This window comes from Indicator indicator, chromosome 20 (genome assembly GCF_027791375.1).
Source record: "Indicator indicator isolate 239-I01 chromosome 20, UM_Iind_1.1, whole genome shotgun sequence".
Taxonomy (NCBI): domain Eukaryota; kingdom Metazoa; phylum Chordata; class Aves; order Piciformes; family Indicatoridae; genus Indicator; species Indicator indicator.
The window spans coordinates 13466395-13489492 of NC_072029.1; the positions used below are offsets into that span (position 1 = coordinate 13466395).

At 37.1% G+C, this 23098-nt stretch overlaps 1 protein-coding gene across 1 annotated transcript in view; it reads left to right on the forward strand.

The window, feature by feature from the left end:
- ESYT2 (extended synaptotagmin 2) overlaps nt 1–11841 on the forward strand; it is a 63349-nt gene extending 51508 nt beyond the window's left edge. The window contains exons 15-24 of the mRNA XM_054390031.1: nt 3044–3106; nt 5107–5181; nt 5547–5633; nt 6366–6515; nt 7625–8013; nt 8361–8459; nt 9070–9201; nt 10543–10648; nt 11583–11632; nt 11730–11841. Coding sequence (XP_054246006.1) covers nt 3044–3106; nt 5107–5181; nt 5547–5633; nt 6366–6515; nt 7625–8013; nt 8361–8459; nt 9070–9201; nt 10543–10648; nt 11583–11632; nt 11730–11775 — 1197 coding nt within the window. The 3' untranslated portion in view covers nt 11776–11841. The remainder of the gene's footprint in view (nt 1–3043; nt 3107–5106; nt 5182–5546; nt 5634–6365; nt 6516–7624; nt 8014–8360; nt 8460–9069; nt 9202–10542; nt 10649–11582; nt 11633–11729) is intronic.
- Nucleotides 11842–23098: the final 11257 nt, after the last annotated feature.

Genomic DNA, 23098 nt, shown 5'->3' on the forward strand with positions numbered 1-23098 from the left:
GATTACAAACTAATGAGTCTCTTGCACTTGCATCTGTAAAAACAACCTTGGTTTCTTCAAAAAGGATGACAGTCTGTTCAGAATAAGAATTCTTTTGTCAGAGAGAGGTGGGTATGCCATTTACAATTGGGTAGATAAATTTGTTGCTGGCTCACTACTTTTGGCTCATATCATAAACCTTGATATAAAAAAACCTTTCTCCCCTGCCTCCCAAAATCCCGACAAAACCTTTTTAAACTTATCAAAAAAAGTAATACCCATTCCCAATCACTTAATGACTCTTGATTCAGACATTTACCCATCTAAATTTGATTTTTATGAAGTTAAGGACTAGGAATAGTGTTCTTCATGTTACTTACTTTAAGAAATTATACTAACTTTATGATACATTATCATGAGTTCAGAACAATTTCTCTTTTAATTTACTGTCTATATAACATAAAAATTATCCATAGTTTAAGTCAGCACTTAAAGATCTGTGACTGTCTTTTGGTTATCTATTGAGGATGCACTCACAGATTTCAAAACTTTTAAAGCCCATTTTAATGCCAAGCAAGACTTAGTGAATCAATGCAAATAATTGGCCCTTCTCCATAGCATATTGAATTAGGATCTGACTTGGAAACAAAACAGCCTGTTAGCTGGAGTGAACTCTATGGGTTGGTTAGGATTTACTGTAAATGTCAGTGGCTCTTGTCAGAACACTTGCCTGAAATCTGATCTATTCCATTGCATTAGTTATTAGTACAGTTCTTGGATACCCATGCCCTTTTCCTATACCTGCAGTGACACTCAGAACCAGATAATGTTGTCCCCCAAGGCAAGACCTTTTCTTGGCTTTTTGTGTTGAATAGTCCCTTTTGTTGTCCTAGTCTCCTCCTGCCCAGCCTTGCAACCACCATCCTCATGGACCAGCATCTCCTTCCCTTTAACCCTGAAGTCTGGCTTAAAGATACTTGTCCCAGCTGATACCCCTCTTGGCCTATCCTTGCTATGATTCCCGAGGAATTGAGACATGTTCAATATCCAGGAATGCCTGCCTTTATGATTGATCACATAGGTTTGGTTTTGACTTTCAAAATTCTTTGAAATAGTAAGATGGGGGGGGGAAGAATTGTCTACTGAATATGCAGGTGCAAATGTGAGGGAAAGATAGCAATTAAGATGAGAGGGAGTTTAGGATTCAAAATTATGAATTACAGGCACAATCTGAAAACAGAAGGTGTGGTCTAAACTTTCTGCTCTACTCTAGCCATTGTTAAAACACTGATTTTTGGCTGCATCCATTTAAGATCTGGAGGAGGCCAGTGATAATGAGAAAATCTGTAAACTAGCAGAGGAAAAGAGTTTAGCCTTGGGAAGTAAAGATACGGATGGAAATGATACAAGGCTGCTGCAAACAAAGTGGCTTTTTCATGTTTGCCAGAAAACAAGAAGCAATTCTTAAACTCCAGCAAGGAACATACCTGTGGAGCATTAAAACGTTTTATAGTGAAAAAGATAGTTAAATGTTACGATTGATAAATATAAGGATATTGTTCAAGGTCTCCATCTTTGAAGGTCTCTAAGAACAGTAGTAAGTCCCTAACGTATCATATAACTGTGGAAGATCCCTGAATTCTATTTTAAGAAAAATAATTCAAAAAATCTCACAAAACCAACAAAAACTTCTCTCCAGTTTTCTCCATCATACTGTATGTTTATTCTGAAATAGACATTTTAAAGCTGAATGTCAGGAATCTTGTCATATATATCGGCCAGCTTCAGAATGTGACACTCTAAAAGAAAAGCTAAAACTGTATTTCTGAATGAAGGTTAAATATCTCTTAAAATTACTCACTTTTGCATTTGAATGTCAAGAAGGCATTTATTTTGGCAGATGATCAAAAATATTGATTCCTATTCATAAACCAGCATGTTTAAAAACCCCATGATGCAATATTTTTTTTTATTGCCATACACTACAGTTTTTAAAGCAGAATCCTCCCATGAAATAAGAATTGATGCTTAAAGAAAAAGCCAGCCATAAGTATACTACCTTAAGTTTTAGTTCAAAGTCATGTTTCCTGAAATTATTTCTTACAAATTGAATGGGAATGAGCTGTAACGTCTTTGAACTTTATTGCTTGAAGAAGATGATATTAATCCTAAAATCAAAATTAAAAATTTGCTTAATTAATGGAAGTGAGTCAGAGGTTTTGTCAAGCTAAAGCAGTTCAAATTCCTTTTGTTGGTGTACTTGCATTCAACTTAAAGCAGGAGACCTTCATTCTAGTTAGAATGCAGTGTTTGTATCATCTGCTGAAGAGGCTCAAGACTTTGATTTTGGTAATGATCAAAGTCTTATTGGTACTTTCAGCATTGTAATTTTTCCCAGAAAAGGACTCCCTTCACATAATTACCTGACTTATCACAGGATGTTAGGAGTTGGAAGGGACCTCTGGAGATCATTGAGTCCAAGACCCCTGCCAGAGCAGGACCATAAAATCTAGCACAGCTTGCACAAGAATGCATCCAGATGGGTCTTGAACGTCTCCAGTAAAGGAGACTTCACAACCTGTCTGGGGAGCCTATTCCAGTGCTCTGCAACCAGTGAAGAAGTTCCTCTTCATGCTGAGATGGAACCTCCTGTGCTGTAGCTTATATCCATTGCCCCTTGTCCTACAACAGGGTGCAGCTGAGAGGCTTCTATGACGTATAAAATATACTTAACCAGATTTTAAAAAGCTTCATTCAGGAGGCAGACCAGAGGATATCAGGAATTCAATAAAACCTAGTTTGTGAAGTTTCTTTACTATAGAAAAGAAAAAAAGAAAAAGGACTGAAGTAAGTATCTTAGTTTTAAAGCAGAATACAAACATTCAGAGAGGTTGTTGCCATTCCTTGTTTTGTTTGAAAGATTTTTTTTTTTTTTTTCCCCTGGGTTGATTCCCACCCCTTGCTTTGTCCTATGTTGTCACATCATAATTAATTAACCTAGTGAAATTGCTTCATTGCATGACTTATTAACCCTTCCTATGTTCATTCTCTCCTGACTTAAAAGCATAATCCATTAGAATTTAACCCTGATGGCTTGAAGAAGGCTGCTGTTCAGAAAGCCCTAAAGGTAAAACTAATGTAGTTGTCCATTTAAGGTCACAGAAGTAATTGGAACTGCACAAATGCCTGCAATACTTCTCTTCCAGTGATGGATGGAATTTGCATCCAGATTCATGCCAGATAAATATTTAGTGCAATTATGTTGTACTCGTATTTGTTTTCAAGAAGCGGTCAAGGGTGGTAAAATACTGTGGTCTGTGATAATTGACTTTTAGATGAGTTGAGTTAGAAGAGACCACTTTAGAAAACAGGCAAAAATACAATTCTGAGAAGGGATTTCAAGTAGAAACTAAAGAACAAAGCTGACATGAAAGCTAAGACATCTTTCACATACTGAGTGATACGTTATGGTTCCACTCTGTATGCCGAGCCAATAAAATCAGTCTCTGACATGTTTTGAAATAATCTTCTCTCTGCTAGATGTTTTTAGAAGGCTTTGCATCTTTCATGTAAGTGATAAATGAATTTAGCCTAGCTTTTTGATATGGAAGACCTAGACTTCAGAGGGAATCTTGGAAGGTATAAGCCAAGTTCTCAGCTGAAGACCAGAGGCAGTGTCTAATGGGCTGTCAGCAGCAGATGTTAGATGTGGGTTACGTGTGTGTGTACATATTACTACCTATTTAGCATGAATTAAAATTATTTACATATCAGCATAAGCACAGGGGCTTTTTTGTCAGCTTTGTAGTTTCATCTTTTTTTCTGAAGAAAATGGCATTTCAGGCATCTTTTTATGGACTAAGGAAAATGGAACATGTCACCGACCGTTTTTAAACACTATCAGTTGGAGTATAATCTCACCTTTTTTCCTGTTTCTTTGTATTGTGTGAACTTTGGGAGCTAAATGCTCTTTTCTTAGAAAAAAAAAATGCAGCATTCATCCAAGAAAGGAGTGCTCTCTTTTTTTTTTTCCCTAATGCAAAGTAGGGTTATAAGCAGTGTGTCAAGTAAATTAGTAGAAATATGACCTCCAAAATGTAATTTCAGATCCAAAACCACCTAAATTATGCACATTTCTTAATTTAAAATATAGAATATTTGACACAGTTGTAATTGTGACCTTACATGCATTAAGTATATTCTAACTGTTTACATACCTGATCTGTGCAATTTCCTACATGACAGAATTCAAAGTACATTATTAACCACGTGTACTGTATTTTCTAGGCCTTGTAAACTGCATTAACACCTGCTTGAGATGATTAACTTTCATGTCTAACTTTTCTCTCTGACTTAAATTTTTGTTAGGTTAATTTAAAATTTGTCAAAGAAACATATAGTTGAGAAATTCCTTTGTATCTGTAATTTGTTTCTGATGTTTATTTTCACAGTTTGAGGTAATGCTATGCAGCTGGTGAGCAAGGCTCAGATATGGCAGATGGTTCATTCTTTAATAACAGTATTTGGTAAACTGTAGGAATATACATCAGGTACATTATAGTGCATCTCCCCAAACTGAAAAGAGGGAATGTATCAATGTTCTGATATTATATCCAATTTTATAATACTACTGCAATGTAAATGAAGTAAGCTTCCTGAGTTTGTGCTTTGTCCATATCTCCCATCTGCATGCAATATTCATTCTGCAGTTTCAACTATGCTTCATTAGCTTTGTGGGTTGTAATGCTCATGAATCATAGAATGGCTTAGGTTGGAAGGGACCTTAGAGATCATCTGTTCCAACCTCCTTGCCATGGGATGAGATTTTGCACCTTACCAATTTCATTCAAAGAAAACAGAAAGGAGCCTAAAACTCATGCTTATGTGTAATGTTTTGCTTCAGCATATCTAGGGTAATTGGATGCCTTCATTTTAATGTGTTCACCAGTTATTAGTCAGTTTGCCATTCAAGCCTCTGGGATAAAATACTGAGAGTAATATGTGAGCATATAGTGGAATGCATTATGACTTCTATTTTAAGATGCAAACATTTTAAGTTTCAGAGGAGAGAGGTTTTGCTTTATTCTGAAGGCAAAGGTTTTGATTTTTTTTTTTTTTTTTTACCAGTCAGGAAAGAAAATGAACAGCAATCCCAACCCACTTGTTTTGCTGTCAGTTGGACACAAGGCACAGGAAAGTAAGGTAAGTTCATACTCTTCATACTTGGGTCTGTCTGCAAGCATTTGGTGACTTTTTGTGCTTGGCATTGACTGTCAAGCCATGAGCTTATGCACTGCACTAAAATCTACCACCAGACCTGAAATTGCCAGCAAGAAGCGAAGGGCTGAACAAGTGCTTGCTCAGTTTAAACTGTGAGTAGAGACCAGATTTTAAAGTATTTGTAGATGTCCTTCTACAGTAGGTTCTGGTCTGCAACTGGTTTCTTACAGTAGTGATTATATAAATCACATTTTAGGAAAAAATCAGGCTTCAAAAGGAGTTGAAAATTTACAGAATCAACAGTTAAGAGTTTTATAATTTGTATGCTTCCTGTTCTCTAACCTTAGATTCGATACAAGACCAATGAACCAGTATGGGAGGAAAACTTTACTTTTTTTGTACACAATCCTAAAAGGCAAGATCTTGAAGTTGAGGTATGTTGTCTCACTCTATTTAGATACCTTTGTTTTCTGAGATGTTGCAGTAGTAACAATGAGACATTACAGGCTGTTAGGAAATGAGACAGAATATATTGAACATCATTTTTTGAGACCAATGAAATGTTTTAGATTTACTACTAAAAGCAAGAAAAAGACTATAGTAAATCTCTCATCAGAAAAACATAGTTGATGGTTCTCCTACTTAAAAATCAAAAAAAGGAAAAGTAAAGTCTGATACCTGTTTTGAACCTTAACAGCCTTAACTGCTAGCAGAAATTGCTGTTATGTATGTCTGATTTGCTTCCTCTCTCATCCCAGGGAAGTCTTTGCTTTATCCAAATACTGCTGATGTTATTTATATGGTTCAAAGACACTGAAGTGTAAACGAGGACTGCCCCAGTAACTATTCCTTTAGCAGCTGGGGGCATTCATTTTCACACAGACCATTTGGAAATCATGTAGTTAATTTGATTAATGGTAGATGTAGATGCGATGGTCAGTTTTCTGTCTTGCTTTTGCTGTAAAGAATAGGGATGAATCAACTAGGTGTGGAGTATGTTTGCTGTTTCCTTCTTCAGTGTAATCTTACGATGAGAGAGATTTGGTTTAATACCAAACAACATTTGTTATTGTTTGGATTTTTGTTTTTAAATAAAGCTGTCGTTCTTTCTCTTAATTCTTACAAAGCAGACGAGACAAAATGACTTAGCTTCTGTGTTCTTTCAGGTGAGAGATGAACAGCATCAGTGTTCTTTGGGGAACCTCAAACTGCCTCTAAGCCAGTTGCTAGAGAGTGAAGATTTAACTATGCATCAGCGGTTCCAACTGAGCAACTCTGGTCCAAACAGCACTATATACATGAAGATTGCACTCAGGGTACTCTACATTTTTTTTTCTGCATTATAAATGCCTGAAAGGATATTTAAGACTATTATGACTTCTGGTCTTCTAGCTTGATGAAGAACATAGTACATTTCCTTGGGTATCACAATGCCAAGGGTCTTTAATTGTGGCAGTGCCATCAAGTACACAAAGATAACCTCTAATTTAAACACATTCTGTTGCAAAGACAGAAAATTCTCCAAACAAAACTGTAATCAGCTGTATTAAATAAGACTGAACTTCCCCATGGTTTTAGGTTCAGAAATGATGTTTAGAATCTGAATACCTTCAAGTCTCTTACATCATTTCTTACAGCGCAGTATTGTACAGTTCAGTGAAACAGCCTTTGTCTTATAGAAATGGAGTTGAGGTCATGATGGTTTAAAAATAATACAGTTTATAAGAAAAAGAAGTATCTTCATAGCACTAGAAACATTCAGACCAACTTTCAAACTCATTGGAGTTTTGAAGACAGAACTTGCACACCTGAAAGTTGGGTTGTTTTTACCCCAGGTAAATTTGCAAACAATTTCCATTACTTGATCTGTTCTAAAGGACTTTCTTGTTCACTTGTAGTTAATAAATGAAAGCAACTTATAAAAGAGAAAGTAAGGACACTGGGAAGAAATTGTGATGTAGGATTAAATTTCTAAAGATTAGAAAGAAAAAAAAATCTAGAATAGCTTTCTAGGTGGCTAGAGCTGCAAAGTAAATAGCCCTTGCACCAGAAGCGTGTAGAATGTGCAGGAGGAATAACAAGGAGAATAATGCTAAATGAATGGAGAATTTCACATTGTTTTATAGTTAGTGCATTTGTCACAAAGAAACTAGAGCTGTGTTTTGCTGTATAAAAGGTTTGTTATTGTAGAATGAATGAGTTTAGTGTGAATGTTTTGTGGTCCTTCTCTAGTGTCTGAACTTGACAACTTGTTACCAGCTGGTAATCTTGTAGAAACCAATTTGTTTATGTTTATATTATATTATGTTTATATTTATACTATCTTGTATTATGATATATTGAATATTAATATGCATTTAATACCTAATATATTATTTGTAAAATATTAATATCAATATATTATATGTATTTTTACCATATCTAGGTCCTTTCTCTTGAAAAGCAAGCAAGATCTCCAGATCATCAACACTCAGCTCAAGTGAAAAGGCCATCTCTTTCCAAAGATGCAAGAAAATCATCTTTTAAGCCTCAGGTTCCTGTCTCACCACAACCTGATTCAAACAAATCTGTTCCAGCTTCCCCAGTGACTGATAGTGATAAAAAGACAGATACCACTGAAAAAAGTCAGCCTTCCAATGCCAGCCCTCAGTGGACAACAGATCTCAGCCGAAGTTCCTCCAGTCTTCATGCCTCTAACTTCTCTTACTCTCCCAGCCACCTCTCGGTCAAAGAACCCACTCCTAGCATAGCTTCAGACATATCTCTGCCTATTGCCACCCAGGAGCTACGGCAAAGACTACGCCAGCTCGAAAAGTACGATGTTCATGACTTGGGTTTGCACCTCATCTAAGCTGATTTACCTAAATGTTGTCAGTGCAACCAAAGGATGACTGCTTAGCTTGCATTTCAGTAGTTTTTTCCTGTTGCAGTTTGAGCCTTGCATTTGAAAATCAGTTCTTGTGGTTTTCTGCTTTCTCCCAATACTTCAGAGAGGTTCTGCACCTGCTAACATGTAGCACCTCTCTTCTTTCACAGTGATCTAGGGAAAAGTTTAATGGATGATACGCGATACCTGGGAAAACTGCTTAACATATTTCAGTTAGGTCTTCCTTTAATATCAGTTTTCAAAACTAAGTGTAATACTCTACTCTTCCCTGCAGTGGAACAACCCTGGGTCAGTCTCCATTAGGACAGATTCAGCTAACAATTCGTCATAGTTCACAAAGAAACAAACTGATTGTGGTAGTGCATTCCTGCAGGTGAGCATGAGATACCTAGTTCTCATTTTTGTGCAGATTTCTTTGTAAACTTTGCCATATCTTGACTTATCTTTAAATTAGTTGTCTAGATGATCTTGGTTATTTTCAAAGTTATGTGTAAATACAAAACCATTCAGAGCTACATTCAAAGTCAGTAAAAACTTTTTTAAGTTTTTGCTGTGAATTTGTATTTTTCTTTTATGCTTCTCTTAGATTTTAAATAAAAATCACCTGTAGCTTTATATCAACAGTGTTTGAAAGCTGTCTCTTATTAAGAGACTTATTTTTTTCATAGAATGACAGATGTATGATTTTTGGAGAGCCATATCTAAACTTTGAATTGGAATTTAAGAAACACTGTATTTCCACCTCTGCGGTCTGCTCACCTTTTATCTGATCTTGCACAAGACGCTGTTTGTCATTTTGTTTGTTTCTTTTTTCTTTTCCACTGCTGTTACCTTCTTGCTGTATCTTGAGCATTATTCTTTGTGTGGCATATCCCACAACCAATTCATGTACTAAACTAAGTGATAATCTTGTAGATACTTATATTTGGGGATGTCTCATGTATATTCTAAGTGTTTTTCCCTTGTTTTTTCACTGGTCACAGAAATCTAATAGCATTTTCAGAAGAAGGATCTGATCCATACGTGCGAATGTATTTATTGCCTGATAAGAGACGATCAGGAAGAAGAAAAACACATGTATCAAAGAAGACATTGAACCCAGTGTTTGATCAAATGTATGTTCTAATCTATGTGTAGTAGTTTTATATCATGTAATTCCAAAGCTATCAAATGAAGATTTCTCATCTTACCTGAATGAATGAGCTGCTGAAACTCCTAGTTGTCACCACCAGAGCTATTCCCTGTTATCACTATAGCCCTTCTTACTCTGTTGCCAGTCACTTCTCCCTTCTCTTCTGTCTTGTCCCATGTCAGTTACAGCCCCTTTGTGCTGGTAGCTAAGATGCAGCATGCACTCTTCTGGCAGGTGGTCAGAACATGAGTGCCTTTTAGCTGGCCCACATCCCTTCCTGCTAGGATGCATGTGGATTCTAACTGGCTGATTGCCTGGCTGATAGATGACTGCCTCCTCAGTAGGACTGGCCAGCCAGTGTCTGTACATGATCAAACTGCTCAGTCTACTTCTTAGCATCCAGGGAGTGGGGAAATCTTGTAGTTGTATCCTGACCCACGGGTTGGAAGTTGCGCTAGCTTGTGCAACAGTATATTGCACAAAAATCCATTAAAAAATCAGTTTTATGACGGTAGTCTCTCACGTGTACTCCTTCCTCCCCCACCCAGCACTTATTAATAAAGAAGAACTTTCTCTGCAGAAAAAAAAAGTTCATCTAGAAAAAGCAACACTTCAGAGTCCATTCTATGTAAAGGAAATCTATAAATCATTAGCTGGAGGCTCTGGTAGGTTTTCCTGGTACTGCAGCTGTCTCCTGTTTATTCCAGCTAAAAGATTTTTTTTCCTGTGCCCTTCCAAGTAAATTATATTACAAAGCAATAAAGCTGCTTAAGAACTGTAGTGACCTAGTAGATGTAGATTGTGGTATAATCTTGCCCACACTTTCTGTAAGTTTCAGATCTAGCAAACAAAGTGCATTCTTTGTTGAAAGTTGATAGGTTTCCTTGGTGTGCCAGGTAGGAAGAAGAGCTCTTGTTATCAAAGACTGAGGATCAGTAAGAGTTAAGCAGTCTTTCCCTTTTGGAGAATAGTGATACTAAGCCATCAGATAGTAGGATTCGTCATTCTTTGTCAAGTCAGTGGTTGACCCTTTTCTTCTTCAGTTTGTTTTTGTTTTGGGGGGTTTGGTTTGTGGGTTTTTTTTGTTGTTGTTGGTTTATTTTACCAGTGGCTTCTAGAGAACAAAGGTAATAGAAGTCTCACACGCTTGATGTTGATACTGATCACAGTATTGAAGGAAAATTTTAGCCAAAGCATAGGGATTGGTTTTGTTCATTTATCTCAGACCTCATTTTTTTGGGGCATGGTGGGGTGGTTTGTTTAGCTGTAGGAACTGAACTTGCAGGTACAAAATTCTCTCTAAAGCATCACTTTGCCTGTTCAGATTTGATTTCAGTGTTTCCCTGCCTGAAGTACAGAGAAGAACACTAGATGTAGCAGTGAAGAACAGTGGTGGCTTCTTATCCAAAGATAAAGGGCTACTCGGCAAAGTAAGTTGACAACAAGCAAATTCTGTTAGTACGTCATATTATTATATCTGACTAAAATCCTCTGGTGATACGAGCTTGTTAGTGTTGACTTAATTCAGGTACAAAGCCTTTAAAAATGATAGATGGTTTGATGTCAAACTTCAGTGAAGGAAGGAACAAACTGCAGAGACAGACATGCAAAAGATGAGGCAGTAATCTCTTCTAGGGCATGGTAAATTCTGAGGACTGCAGTAACAAAAGAAACCCACACTAGACTTAGTAACTGTGCAGTCAGAGAAAGAAACTAGCCAGTGAAAACAGGTGATACCTCAGCACATGTTCAGACAAAACTGGAAAGGCAAGCAAGCACACAGAACAAATGTATGCTTAGTTATGGATTTTACAATCTGGAATTTTAATATGAAAGAACTACTGGAGATGTTCCCAATGCCAAAACCAGCGAATGTCTTTACAGCTTCATTGTTCTACAGGCACTCTCGAAATCACTATTTCCTACATGTGTGAATTGGAGCATGTAAAAAAAAAAAAAAAAAAAAAAGAATAGTATATTTCTACACCCTTGCAAATTGCCATATCTGAGCTCTGTAAAGAGGTTGAGAGATATCAGAATTGTGGTCAGTTCATGGTGAACAGCGTTCTTAAATTTCCTGTTTACCAGGAATGTTGTTAGCATAAGGACATATCTGACTGCCATCTTCAGAATTTAAGTTTGTGAGCTGCTCTATCATGTCACTAAAGGTACAGGTTTTTAGGTCAAAATCAGCAGTTTGAAACTTTTATTACACACTGGGCAGATAGGAGATAGCTGTGATGTTAAGGATGTAAAATGTGTTGTTTATTAATGACATTACCTGTAGTGTAGTTTACAGGATTGTCAGATTTGATCTTTGAAAGACACACATAATGCATTGATTGCTAATTTAACTTTCCACAGTTATTAATACCTCTGGCATCTGAAGAACTTGCTAAAGGCTGGACACAGTGGTAAGTATAATATTTCCTTACTAATAAATAGTGTCTTAAGAGTTGTAATAATACATGCTAAATGTAAACAAAAAAATCCCATTTTCTTCTTTTTCAGGTATGATTTAACAGAAGATGGTACAAGGCCACATGGTGCAAGTTAGGCCCATGGATCCTGGGAATTCCCCATGCATAATTTTGCCAACCTTTATATATTTTTCAAGCGCTGTCCTCACAGATGTACCAATATTATTTTTATAGCTTTACTGATTTAGTTCTTAGACACATCCCAAGTAATTTTGTAACATTTGATCATTTTATGTAGACGTAGCATTTCTCATTGTTAAACTTTGTATTTTAATTTGCTAAACAATTTTTGGTGTTACTGTAATGTGCAATAGTACAGTAATCTTTCGTGTTTAAATTGATCTTTATGATGGCTGCACCTATTAGAAAGCGAGAAGATTATGTTCTGCTGGTTTTTTGCCTTGTTTTATATCTCACCAAGGTATACTGTACCATGTAAATAGATACTATTTTTTATAATTCTTTCATGCTGGTTTGAATTCAGAGGAAAATTCGATAAAGTATATAGATATTTTCTTGTAAGTGCATGTTAATTTCTTCAGATGAATCTCTTTTGTCTTTGCAGCACAATGGTCTTAATGATTTTGTGATATTCTTCAGAAACAAATTGCAGAAAAACATTTTTACTTTATTGTGTTTCTGGCCGAGTGTGGCTAGCTTCAAATGTACAAAAATATAACATTTTAATATTTATATGTAAATGTATTATTGAAAAACCACACTATTGAATATTATAAACAAAAGCGAGAATTCTATAAATATTGTATAAAGAGAGAATGAGGTCCATGAATCAGTTTCTGAATCTGAGTTTTCATGCAATGGAGTAAATGTTAACAGTCCGGTTTTATTATACAGGTTCACCTGGATTTTGTTATTTATTCCTGTACTCTATGCTACTAGACATGGGACCTTTTGAAGGTATGAGGACGTGCACTTTTCTGTATTCTAGCCATAATCTATAACCACTTAGAACTATCCTTTCTGCCATATTTCACTGATTTATAAGGTCTACAGATCAGCTTGCAAATATAAGTTCATACAGTAGGCATACGTATGAGACATGTTATTTTTATTATACAATAGTAAATCGGATATTCTGCTGTAGCTTCTGTCATACTAAAATGGAACACCAATAGGTAAGAAAGTATGAAATTGAGTTGAAAGTGACTGTCTTTACAGTTGCTTCATTGCTACTTAATGTTTGGTGCATGACAAATTGCACTTCAGTGGTCCACACGGATTTCTTGAGAAATAATGGCGTTCTGCTGAAGCATTGCCATAGTCTGCTGCAAGACTACAGCAGTGATACAATTAGCACAAACTGGTAAAAGTAGACAGATGAAGGGAGAGTATCAGCCCTAAATAGCTGAGCTCCTAACTCTAATTTTATGATATATGGGAAGTTTTCTTTCATATTAAAAACTGATTTTTCTGTTTCTGTTAAGTTTTCTTAGACTGTTACAAAAATGTGCATTAAGAATCCAGGAGAACAGTTCAGCTCTTTCAGAGCCAGCACCCTCATTCTTGAATAAGTATGCAATTAGACAAAGTATATTATTTAGCTAAGATTCTAGAATGATCTCACAGCCAAGAGAAAATGTAAAGCAGAATCATAAACTCCTGAAATTAGCTTTATTGTAAGATTACTGACAGAACCTTAATTCTAAATGTAGAATATGCCTACATAACTAGACATACCAAAGTGCCTACCATAGATGTAGCTTTTTGTCTTTTTCAGGTTTAAGAATTGACTCATTTCAGTTTGTCTAAATTCACTTTGAGATGAACATTGTCACAGATGTGTGTGACACGCATGCATACACCTCTATACAGTGATGGCCTTCTTATTGCCACATTTTATACAAGACAATTTTAGCAAACTTACAATATAAATTTTGCTGCTGTTACATTCTGGTGTACAGGGCAATAGGGAGAGGCTCTTGTAAGAAATAATTTCCACTTGAAGGCTTCACTTTATATTGGAATGTATGAGTATCTATCTATACACTCATATATTCATATAAAATGTTATTTATTATGAAATACATATTTTCTTGGTGAGCTCTCCATTAAAATGTTAAGAATGGAAAAACACAGAATTCTGGTTAACACAGTGTGAAAATGCAGAAAGAGAAAGCTGACCTAATAAAGGAGGGCTGAGAGCAGCAGTTCAACATTGTTGTCTTGCCTTGGTTTGGCCTGAGGTGGAAGGACTTCTGCTGTAGAGCTTGATCAGTGACTCCCTAGAATTTGATCCATAGCTTTTAAACTGATTCTGAGTTTCAAGTCTTAAGTGAAGTCTGGAGACAAGCTTTTAGAAGACTCTACACTATAAAAACTTGCACATTCTGTCTTTGAAAGTCTCGAGGCGGAAAATAATGCTGTGTTTTGGTGAATGTGAGATGATAGCACAAAGTGAGTAACTGAATAAAGTACATAGGACAGGTTTCCAAAATAGCACACAACATAAAATTAGGGGTAGTCTCTAAAGAGAGCTGAGTTCCCATTTAGGAATCTAAAATGAAGAGATTGAACTGTCATTCTAATTCAGCAACAGTATTTGCCATTGACTGTAATCAGTCCTGGATGCCAGACTCTTTAGAAACATTCTCCTGAGTGAATTTGGATCAGAATATGACTGGCTAGATGAGATTGATTCTTTTCTAAGTGGAAACAAACCTCTGTATCATAGTTACCAAATTATGAATGTTCCATTCATGTGGAAGTAGAAAGGATGACCAGCATTTCTCTTCCGGGCAAAAACTGCATCTCGTAATCAAGCCAACATATTCTATATTGACTGATAGCTTTTAATGTAGATCTTGTTTATCCTGTGCCTTAAAATATGAACATATGAAGATGTTTAAGAAATGGCTAAAAAAATACTTTGTTACCTGTATGTACCAACGCATGTTCTCTACTATTGAAACTGTTTTTAGAATTCCTCTGCTTCACTGACAAGAAAACCAGCTTTCTTGACTGTAGCAGTGGTATAAACCAAACTCAAATCAGTATGCATATCACTTGGATTTGGATTAAAAGAGTTTTAATTTTCTGTCTTGAATCCTTTATCAGAGCTGCAGCAAATGGTGAGAGTTGAAATGAGAACAAAGGGTAATCAATTTTGTAGAGATTGCCTTTTTGGCTCATGTAATTCTACATTATGATGCATGTATTTATTCAATAAATGGTTGTGATAGCCCAATCCTCTATTGTCTCAAAACAATACATGTGTCAGGACATGGGTGACAGGCTATAATGACTCTGTTGTCTCAAACAAGGTGTGACATTATCGAGAGAGATACGGATTTGATGGGTGGACTGTCCAGTGGTCAAGGAATTGGTTGGATGATTGGCATCCAAAGGGTAGTGGTCAATAGATTGATGTCCAGATGAAGATGGGTGGCAGGTGGTGTCCCTCAAGGGTCTGTATGGGGACCAGTGCTGTTCAATATCTTAATGATATTGACAGTGAGATTGAGGCACCCTCAGCAAATCTGCAGATGATACCAGGCTGAGTGGTGCAGCTGATAGGTCTGAAGGATGGGATGGGTACCATCCAGAGAGACCTGGACAGGCTGGAGAGGTGGACTGAGGAGAATCTTATGAGGTTCAATAAGGCAAAGTGCAAGGTCCTGCACCTAGGTTGGGGCAATCTTAGATATCAGTACAGGCTGGGGGATGATGAAATTGAGAGCAGCCCTGCAGAAAGGGACTTGGGGGTGCTGGTGGAGGAGAAGCTGGGTGTGAGCAGACTGTGCACTTGCAGCCCAGAAGGCAAATCTCATCCTGGACTGCATCAAAAGCAGTGCAGCCAGAAGATCAAGAGAGGTGATTCTGCCACTTTGCTCTGTTCTAGTGAGACCTCACCTGGAGTACTATGTCCAGCTCTAGAGCCCTTAAGATACCTTTTCCCTTAAGCAGCTACAACTTGTCTGAAGAGCTAATAGTCATTTTTCATCAGGCACATAACTAAAAGTTGCAGAACTTCGTCACTCGGTCACCATCATATTTGGAAGCGTCCCTACTGGATAATCTTTATTCATACTAGCTACAAAATTATGTTCCTGTTTGACTTTTTTCCTTAGGTGAGATATTTTCCTTTTTATAGCATAATCAGGGGTTTCTGCTAATCAATGGGAAGGCAGCTAACACCAAGTAAAAGCCTGCCCGCCTTCACAACTACCTCATGGGAAGGTGTTTCTTGATGGCACACTTCTTGACAGTGCCAGGATGGATCAGGTGTCTGCATTTTCCAGACTTGGATCAAAATCAAACCTTCCTTTCAGTCCTGCAAGACTGGATCAGCACCTACAGAAAATGCTGCCTGTGTATTCAGAAGATCTTGTTGAAGAGCAGAAGTAATTTTGCAAGATGCTGCTCCAGATGGATTTGATATCAATTTGATGGGCTCAGCCAAGTCTAGACTTTTTTCTTATAATTTGCTCTACTAATTTGCTTTGGCCAGTTCATCCAGTCTCCATTTAAGAGCACTATTTGCCAATACAGTTACCTACATGGTTATTTTGGATCTCTTCTCAGCTAGGAAGGAGCTGACTACAAAATTGTTTTCCGATGTGCTTTCTGTTTTAAGCAGTTTATTTATATATCAACCCAAACAAACTCTGAGTGTTGGATGTTACCACTGATATTTGGTAGAACCAAAACTTCAGATGGTCCCAGACCTATATGTAGCTGTGGCTGGTTGCTGAAGGATTTGGGCTATTTAATCACAGACGGTGTCTTTGTACACCTTAACAAAATGCCTAACTAGCACTGTATGCTCTCCTATCGATTCCTGAGGCTGGTAGGCTCTCAGCAGTATTCTCAGCCACCTTCTGAAAAGACAGTACCTGAAAAATGCAAAGCAACTAAAGTAAACCCACTTACTCCTTTCAGCGTTATGCAGTGAATTTAGCTGCCAGATTAGATAGCAGCTCTGGGAGGAAAGTTCTCTCATCTGTATTCATGCGATAGAGGTGATGGTCTCTGTTCTCACCATCTGCAGGGAATATTGCCTGCCAGTCACCTACAGTGGGATCCAGTTTGTGCAGACTGCAGCATATCTGTTTCCTCAGGTGCTGCTGAAGTGAGGCCAACCTGTGTGCCCCTGTCGTTTCGAGTGTTCAGTAGCTGGTGGTTCTTTCCAGCACAGAATTTCAAATAAAGGTTTTTTTATTCTTTATCTGGATTTGCAAGCTAACGTATTACTCTACTAGCTCTCAGAGACTGGCAGCTGCAGCTTACCAAGCATTTCACACAGATTAATAATTGAATAAAGAATATTCTGCAAAACTGTTCCATGCAGACTTCAACGTGGGGGAAATACTTCAAGGGCTGAAATCCCTCAGGTATTTTGCATATTTTTTCATTGCTGTTTCAAAATTTAGCTCCAGTTAACCTGGTGCAATGTTTGCAACCTAGAATTGGTAAGACCCTTTACCTGTTTTTGCACGAATCATGAAATGTGCTCTGAGCTAATGTAAATGTAACCACTGAACAGGTGCTCTGTTGTAACTTTCAGCTCAGAGCCCAGCTGGATAAATTGGACAAATTGTGACAACAGCATCCAAAGAATCTGGATTGCCTCTAGGCCTGTCATTCACACAAGTGATGGAAGTTTAATGAAAGGTAATGAAAACAAGATCATAGAAATAGCTGTTTGTGATTTGTAAAGTGGCATTTGTAGCAATGCTGGTTCTTTGTGTTTTATTTGGTAAATCATTGATTAATTTGCATGTAAAATAAGTTGGAATTGAAGGTTTAAAATACTAAGCTTTCTGAAAAGAGATTTAAATGTTACAGTCTTAACTTTGTTCTAGGTCATATTTTTTAAATTCAGTATGCTTTTTCAAGCTCAGATTACTAAAATGTAAAAAAAAAAAGCTTAATTTAAAGTTTTTTAAAAGCATTTTATTTTTGCTTACCTTGCCTGTCACAATGAGCCTTTAAAATTTTTGAATTTATACTCCTTGCTGCATACTTTGTTTTCTGAAGACACCATTATATTCCACTAGATGGTAGTGCAGACTCTAGTCTGAAAAGCCTTTCTTTGCTGCCTGTGCGCTTTGTTTCTTGTACAAGAATGAAGTGATGTGGATTCTAGGCATCTTTGGGAGCGGAGAATGAAGTTATCCTAGCTTAAAAGCAGTGAAAAAACAGGCGTGCTTCCCACTGCCCTCTGCTCTCCCCCTTTGCTGTGAGACACAGGTGTCACTAAAAGAATTGATTTTGATAATGGGGACTAACAATACCTGCATTCAATTTGCCAAACTGTTTTGTAAAAGCCGTTAGTCATGAGGCACTGGGAAATAACTGGTCTATGATTTGAGGAAATTTGGAGCTTAGATGATCCTGCTCTAGTGGGGTGGGAGTTGACTAGATGATCTTCAGAGGTCCCTTCCAACACTTACTGCTCTGTGATGCTGTGAAGATTAAGGTTCCAAGTTCACCATGAATTTAGTGTGCCTCTGGTACCAATTCACCTTAGGTGTTTTGTGCCTTAGATACCCAGCCTAGATGACTAGATTTGATTATAGAACTCCCTTGAGTTGCTGACAGCTTTAAAAAGATCAAGTGCAAAAGTCTGGAATTAATTATAGGCAGAACTGAAATTACAGTTTAAGACATAGAAAAGAGCTTTGACCAGCACATTTGAAACATCATCTGGCTTTGTTTCTACTGTTGGTTCAAGCATGAGGCAAGAAACTTAAAATATCTTATCTAACAAATCCATCGTGGACCACTACAATAAACAGAGGGAGAAAAGGAGCAAGATCAAATTCTACTAGAAAAAAAAAAAAAGCTACAACTTCCCTATGCTTAAGGACATGATCAGAAAATACTTGCCAAATCACATTGTCACAAAGTCTTGCTGTTTGATGCACAGAAGAGGCATAATTGACAGGTATGTCTGAACTAGTGAACATGTGAACACTTCCAAGAGCCTGACTCCAAACATAACCCCCTGGCCTGGTATAGGGATGGCATGGAGCAAAGACCACACTCGCTGTGTAAGAAATGGGCTCTGCTTAGGCTCCTGGTCTGGATCAGAAACATGGAAAACATCCCCATCTCAGCCTTGATAAAGCCAATGCTGACAAGCCAATTGCTGCTATATTCTCCAGGCAATGCAGTTGGTTGTGTGTTTGTGCATACATGTCAATACACACATATTTATATAAACTTATATGGATGAGTGAACCATGTTCACTGATATTTCACAGTAATTTCATGTTTCCTACTAACAGATGGACAGAGATGGTGTCATATCTAGCTGATGCATGTCTATCACAATAAACCCTCTAAGAGCACTTGCAAAATCAATGACAATTTTGTAAGTTAAAAACAATTCATCTCTTTATCTATAAAGACTAAAATAGGGTGAAAGCTGAAAGGAGACAGGACACTTTAACAGCTGTAAATGTCTAATAAATCTGAATGTTAAATTTAATAAAGTTATCTAGACTTGGCAAATGTAACTGGTGTGGTTTTTATCTGGAACATATTATCAGACAAACTAGTATTATCAATTTACTAATTGATTTACGTAATATTCTAAAAGGTGCTAATGATGTCTTTATACTAGAAGATACTTGCTGTAGGTATGCAAATTGTTATTGTAATTTCTTTTTGTGAGCATTTTATAGCATTTCAGAAATTTTCCATTTTCATGGTACTAGTAAGTTAGCAGAGTGAAATTATTGTGATTTATAACAGTGCTTGTAAGGAAAGAGGGATAAGAGTAAGAGCACAAAAATAAAGCAAATAGCAGTATTTCATAATAAGGCAAAATAAAATTGCACTGCTTTCAGGTCTTGCATTCGGCTTGCTGTGAGTAACCCAAGCAGTACCAATGAGCTCCCACAGGGCGGCAGTTGGGTCCTGTGACAGCATCCACAGCTGCCCGAGGGAGTGGCTCTGCAGAAAAGCTTTTGCATTCCCTCTGCGCATTTTATTTCCTCATTTTTGTTCCAGTTGACAAGGATAATTTATTTTTCTTCTGTAGTGAATGGGTTGGTTTTTTTTTTCCCTACTTAATCTCTTAAAATCTGAAATTGTTTCATGTTAATATTAATAATTTAAGGGAAATAAGCAGTTTCAAGGTCTAATCACACCACCACTGAAAACTGACAGTTGCCTCTGAATAAAGGATGGCATGATTGGCAGGATTACCTTCAGGCAAGGGGAGATCTGGAGATGTGGAATAGTGTGAAACTTCATCTCTCTCCCATGCTGTTCGGATTATTTATCCAAGTATGTGAAGATCAAAAAAAAAATCAAGTGAAACGAGTGCATGTAAATTATTAACAGCCTGCCTTGGAAGACAAGCAGATTTCCTGGCTACTGTATTAACTAAAACAAATTTTATTAGGTAGTCAGACGAAAAGAAACAGGAGTAACAATTATAAGAAGTTAGTAGCCAATGTGTACAATAATGTCAGCAGAAACTATCATATAAAAATAATAATTGTAAATATGAAAAAAAAAAAAAGATTACGTGTCAAGAAAGCATCTGATGCTCAGGGAACTACCTGTTCCTTTCTTCGTAAGTATTTATAATGTTGAGTCATTTTGGACTACAGCAAGTATTCTGTTTTAACCTAACTATGATGTGCTTGTGTCAGGCACTTGCAATTGAGATCTCTTATATACAGGCCACCAACATGAATAAAGACTGAAGAAGCGGCAGCACAAAAGCAAATCTTTATTTGCTGTTGCTCAGCAACCGTGTGTGGAAGGCCCATTTTTCATTTTTGCCTTAACTTGACTTGACAGGAAAATGATAATAAATAAGAGATTATTATCACAGAGTATAGATTATTTTGAACAGATGAACAGATATGTCAAAAAGAAGCACGTAATTTGGTACTGCTGAAAGGGAGAACATTAGCAAAACTGAAAATAGAGTTGTAGCTTCATTACTACCTTGCAGTTCATGCACAATTCTTGAAAAAAACCTGCAAAACACTATTCTGCCTCTCTGCTTTCCCTGCCCAGTCCTTTGAAATGAATAATTTCGTATTGCTCAGCCTGTTATCTGCATCAACTTCGAGTTTCAATACTATGAAAAAATCATTCTGTGGTTGCTATGCAACACGAATTATAAACTAAAAGATGTTTTCGTTTGTTTGCTAAATGAGTGTGTGCCTGACTAAATAAACAGGAACCAGCTGACTAATGTAGCATCTAATTGAAAGACTAATCAAGATAGTAATGACATATTCAGTCCACAGGAGATATGCTAAACACATCCATCAGTCAGGAACTAAAATGGCCAAATTTTTTAATACATGCAGAAAGGACAGGCATTAGCACAAGGTATACATGTCAGTTTCTATACTTATATATTGCTTTTATTGTTCTACAAGTATGATGACTGCTTGTGGAACTTCCTTCAACCAAACCATTTCACAGGCTTCTTGCACTTAGCTGAATACCTAACAAGAAGGTCTGAAACAACACTAATTCTTGATCCTTCTTTACTGTTGAGCAGAAAAATGCTCCCTTCTTTTAGTAGTCTGCTTCTGGAAGTACACGCCTGTGGGCTGTCACAGTGTGGGGATTAGGGTTGAAGGACATGCAATTTCAAGTGTTTGACCAGGGATCATCTCTCTTGGGACCTTCCTCTATGGCTGCTGCAGGTGGATGTTGGTAATTTAGCTTTTTCACACTTCAAAGGAGATAGGCCTTTGTCTAGATAGAAATATGTGAGATGGTATGCTTGCATTTGGCTTCAGGTGGAGAGAAGGAGTGATACTGAAGTGCATAGTTTATGTTGCTTAAGAAGATGAGTTTCTGGCTGCTAACCTGCCATAACGTCCCTGCCTTGGGTAGGCAACTTGTAACCCATTCTCTCACAGTGCCTACAGTGTTTTCTGTCTGGCACCATAACTGTTTTAAATTCCACTTATTTCAGAAGTTTCATGTAGACTCAGGTGATGGTTCAGAAATTGAAACCGTTTTTGTTTTTGGTAACATCAGTCATCTGTTACACATGTTTTTTAAGCAATGCAGAATTTATACAAGGTAAGCATATAAAAAACTATTTTTCATCCTATAGTCTTCAAACTCTATAAAAAACAAGTAAATAGTTTACTTAAAAACTTTAGAAAATAAACCAGAATAAAGTCTGTAAGCCAAATATGTAGAGCAGAAAATGTGACAAGTCTTTCTTAATTCTGAATATAAATTGATCCCGTAAGAGGAAGGACAATTAAGTAAAATTCTAGGTTAAAAACCAAAAGACGACATATATATTACTTTAAAAAGCTGGTGAAACTTTACATGTATTTACTAAAATACTTACTCCTTCATGTTTTCAAAAACTACAATCCAGAAAATTCTGATCAGATGTGGGGAGTTTTATGAAAATTGTTGTTTTTCTGTTTGCACAGTAAAGCAGCAGATGCTGTGCTTCTGTCACATACTGAAAGTAAACAATTTCAGTTAAGTGCCTACCTCTTCTGAGCAGACAACAGAAATACTGAGAAGTACTATAATACTGCAAAGGTAAAATTGAAAGATATAAATTAAGCCCTTAACAAGACATACTGACTGGTTTTGGTTTGCAGAAGAGCTCAAACAAGTGGAACAGGGCCTATTACAAAACTTGAAAGCCAGTTACGCTGCATAATTTGAGGAACTGAGCCCAGTTTCCCCATACTGAAAATTCAATCTCAGGAAAAAAACAAAACAAAGCAAAACAAAAAACCCACCAAAAAAAAAAAAACCCCAACCCAAAACCAAACACCAACAAAACAAATACAAACCCACAACAACCAGCATTTCATAATACGTTAAAAAATTGCTTAGTTATCAAAGTCTAATCATCTGGCCTATGTAGTCTCCTATAACTTCAGGTAAGTAGACAGCTTTTCATTGTTTTGGATGAAGAGTGTGCAGTACAGGTACTGTTCACTACGACTAAAATCAAATGCATAGTTTGTCAACCCTACCACCATAAACATTCTTGGGGGGAAAAAAAAGGCACCAGTGTAATCAAATGGCTGATGGGGGCTTTGTGAGCTAGCAGGAGTGTTTTTGTAAATCATACATCCGTCTGACCCCAAATCCAGGGGAGAAGTCGTGCTGTTTCTTAAGCCTATACAGGGATTTGAACTGCCTTATGCCCGTTTGAAGGCAGTGAGACTTAAGATAGAACTATAGGAAAGTAACAGTAAGCTGGTATCTACATTTACTCCCTGTCAGCCACTTCTCCGTAATTCATGCTCCTGCTGGGAAATGGGGTGTAAGCAAGCCAGCCTTTATTACAAAGTGAAAGCAGTCGAGCAGCGAGCGTTTCAGTGTACCCGGGTTTAAAACCGAGAAGCGAGGAACTCCTTGCTAATGCTTGGGCTACAGCTGTCCAGACAGGCCCATTGCTGACCCTGTCCTCTT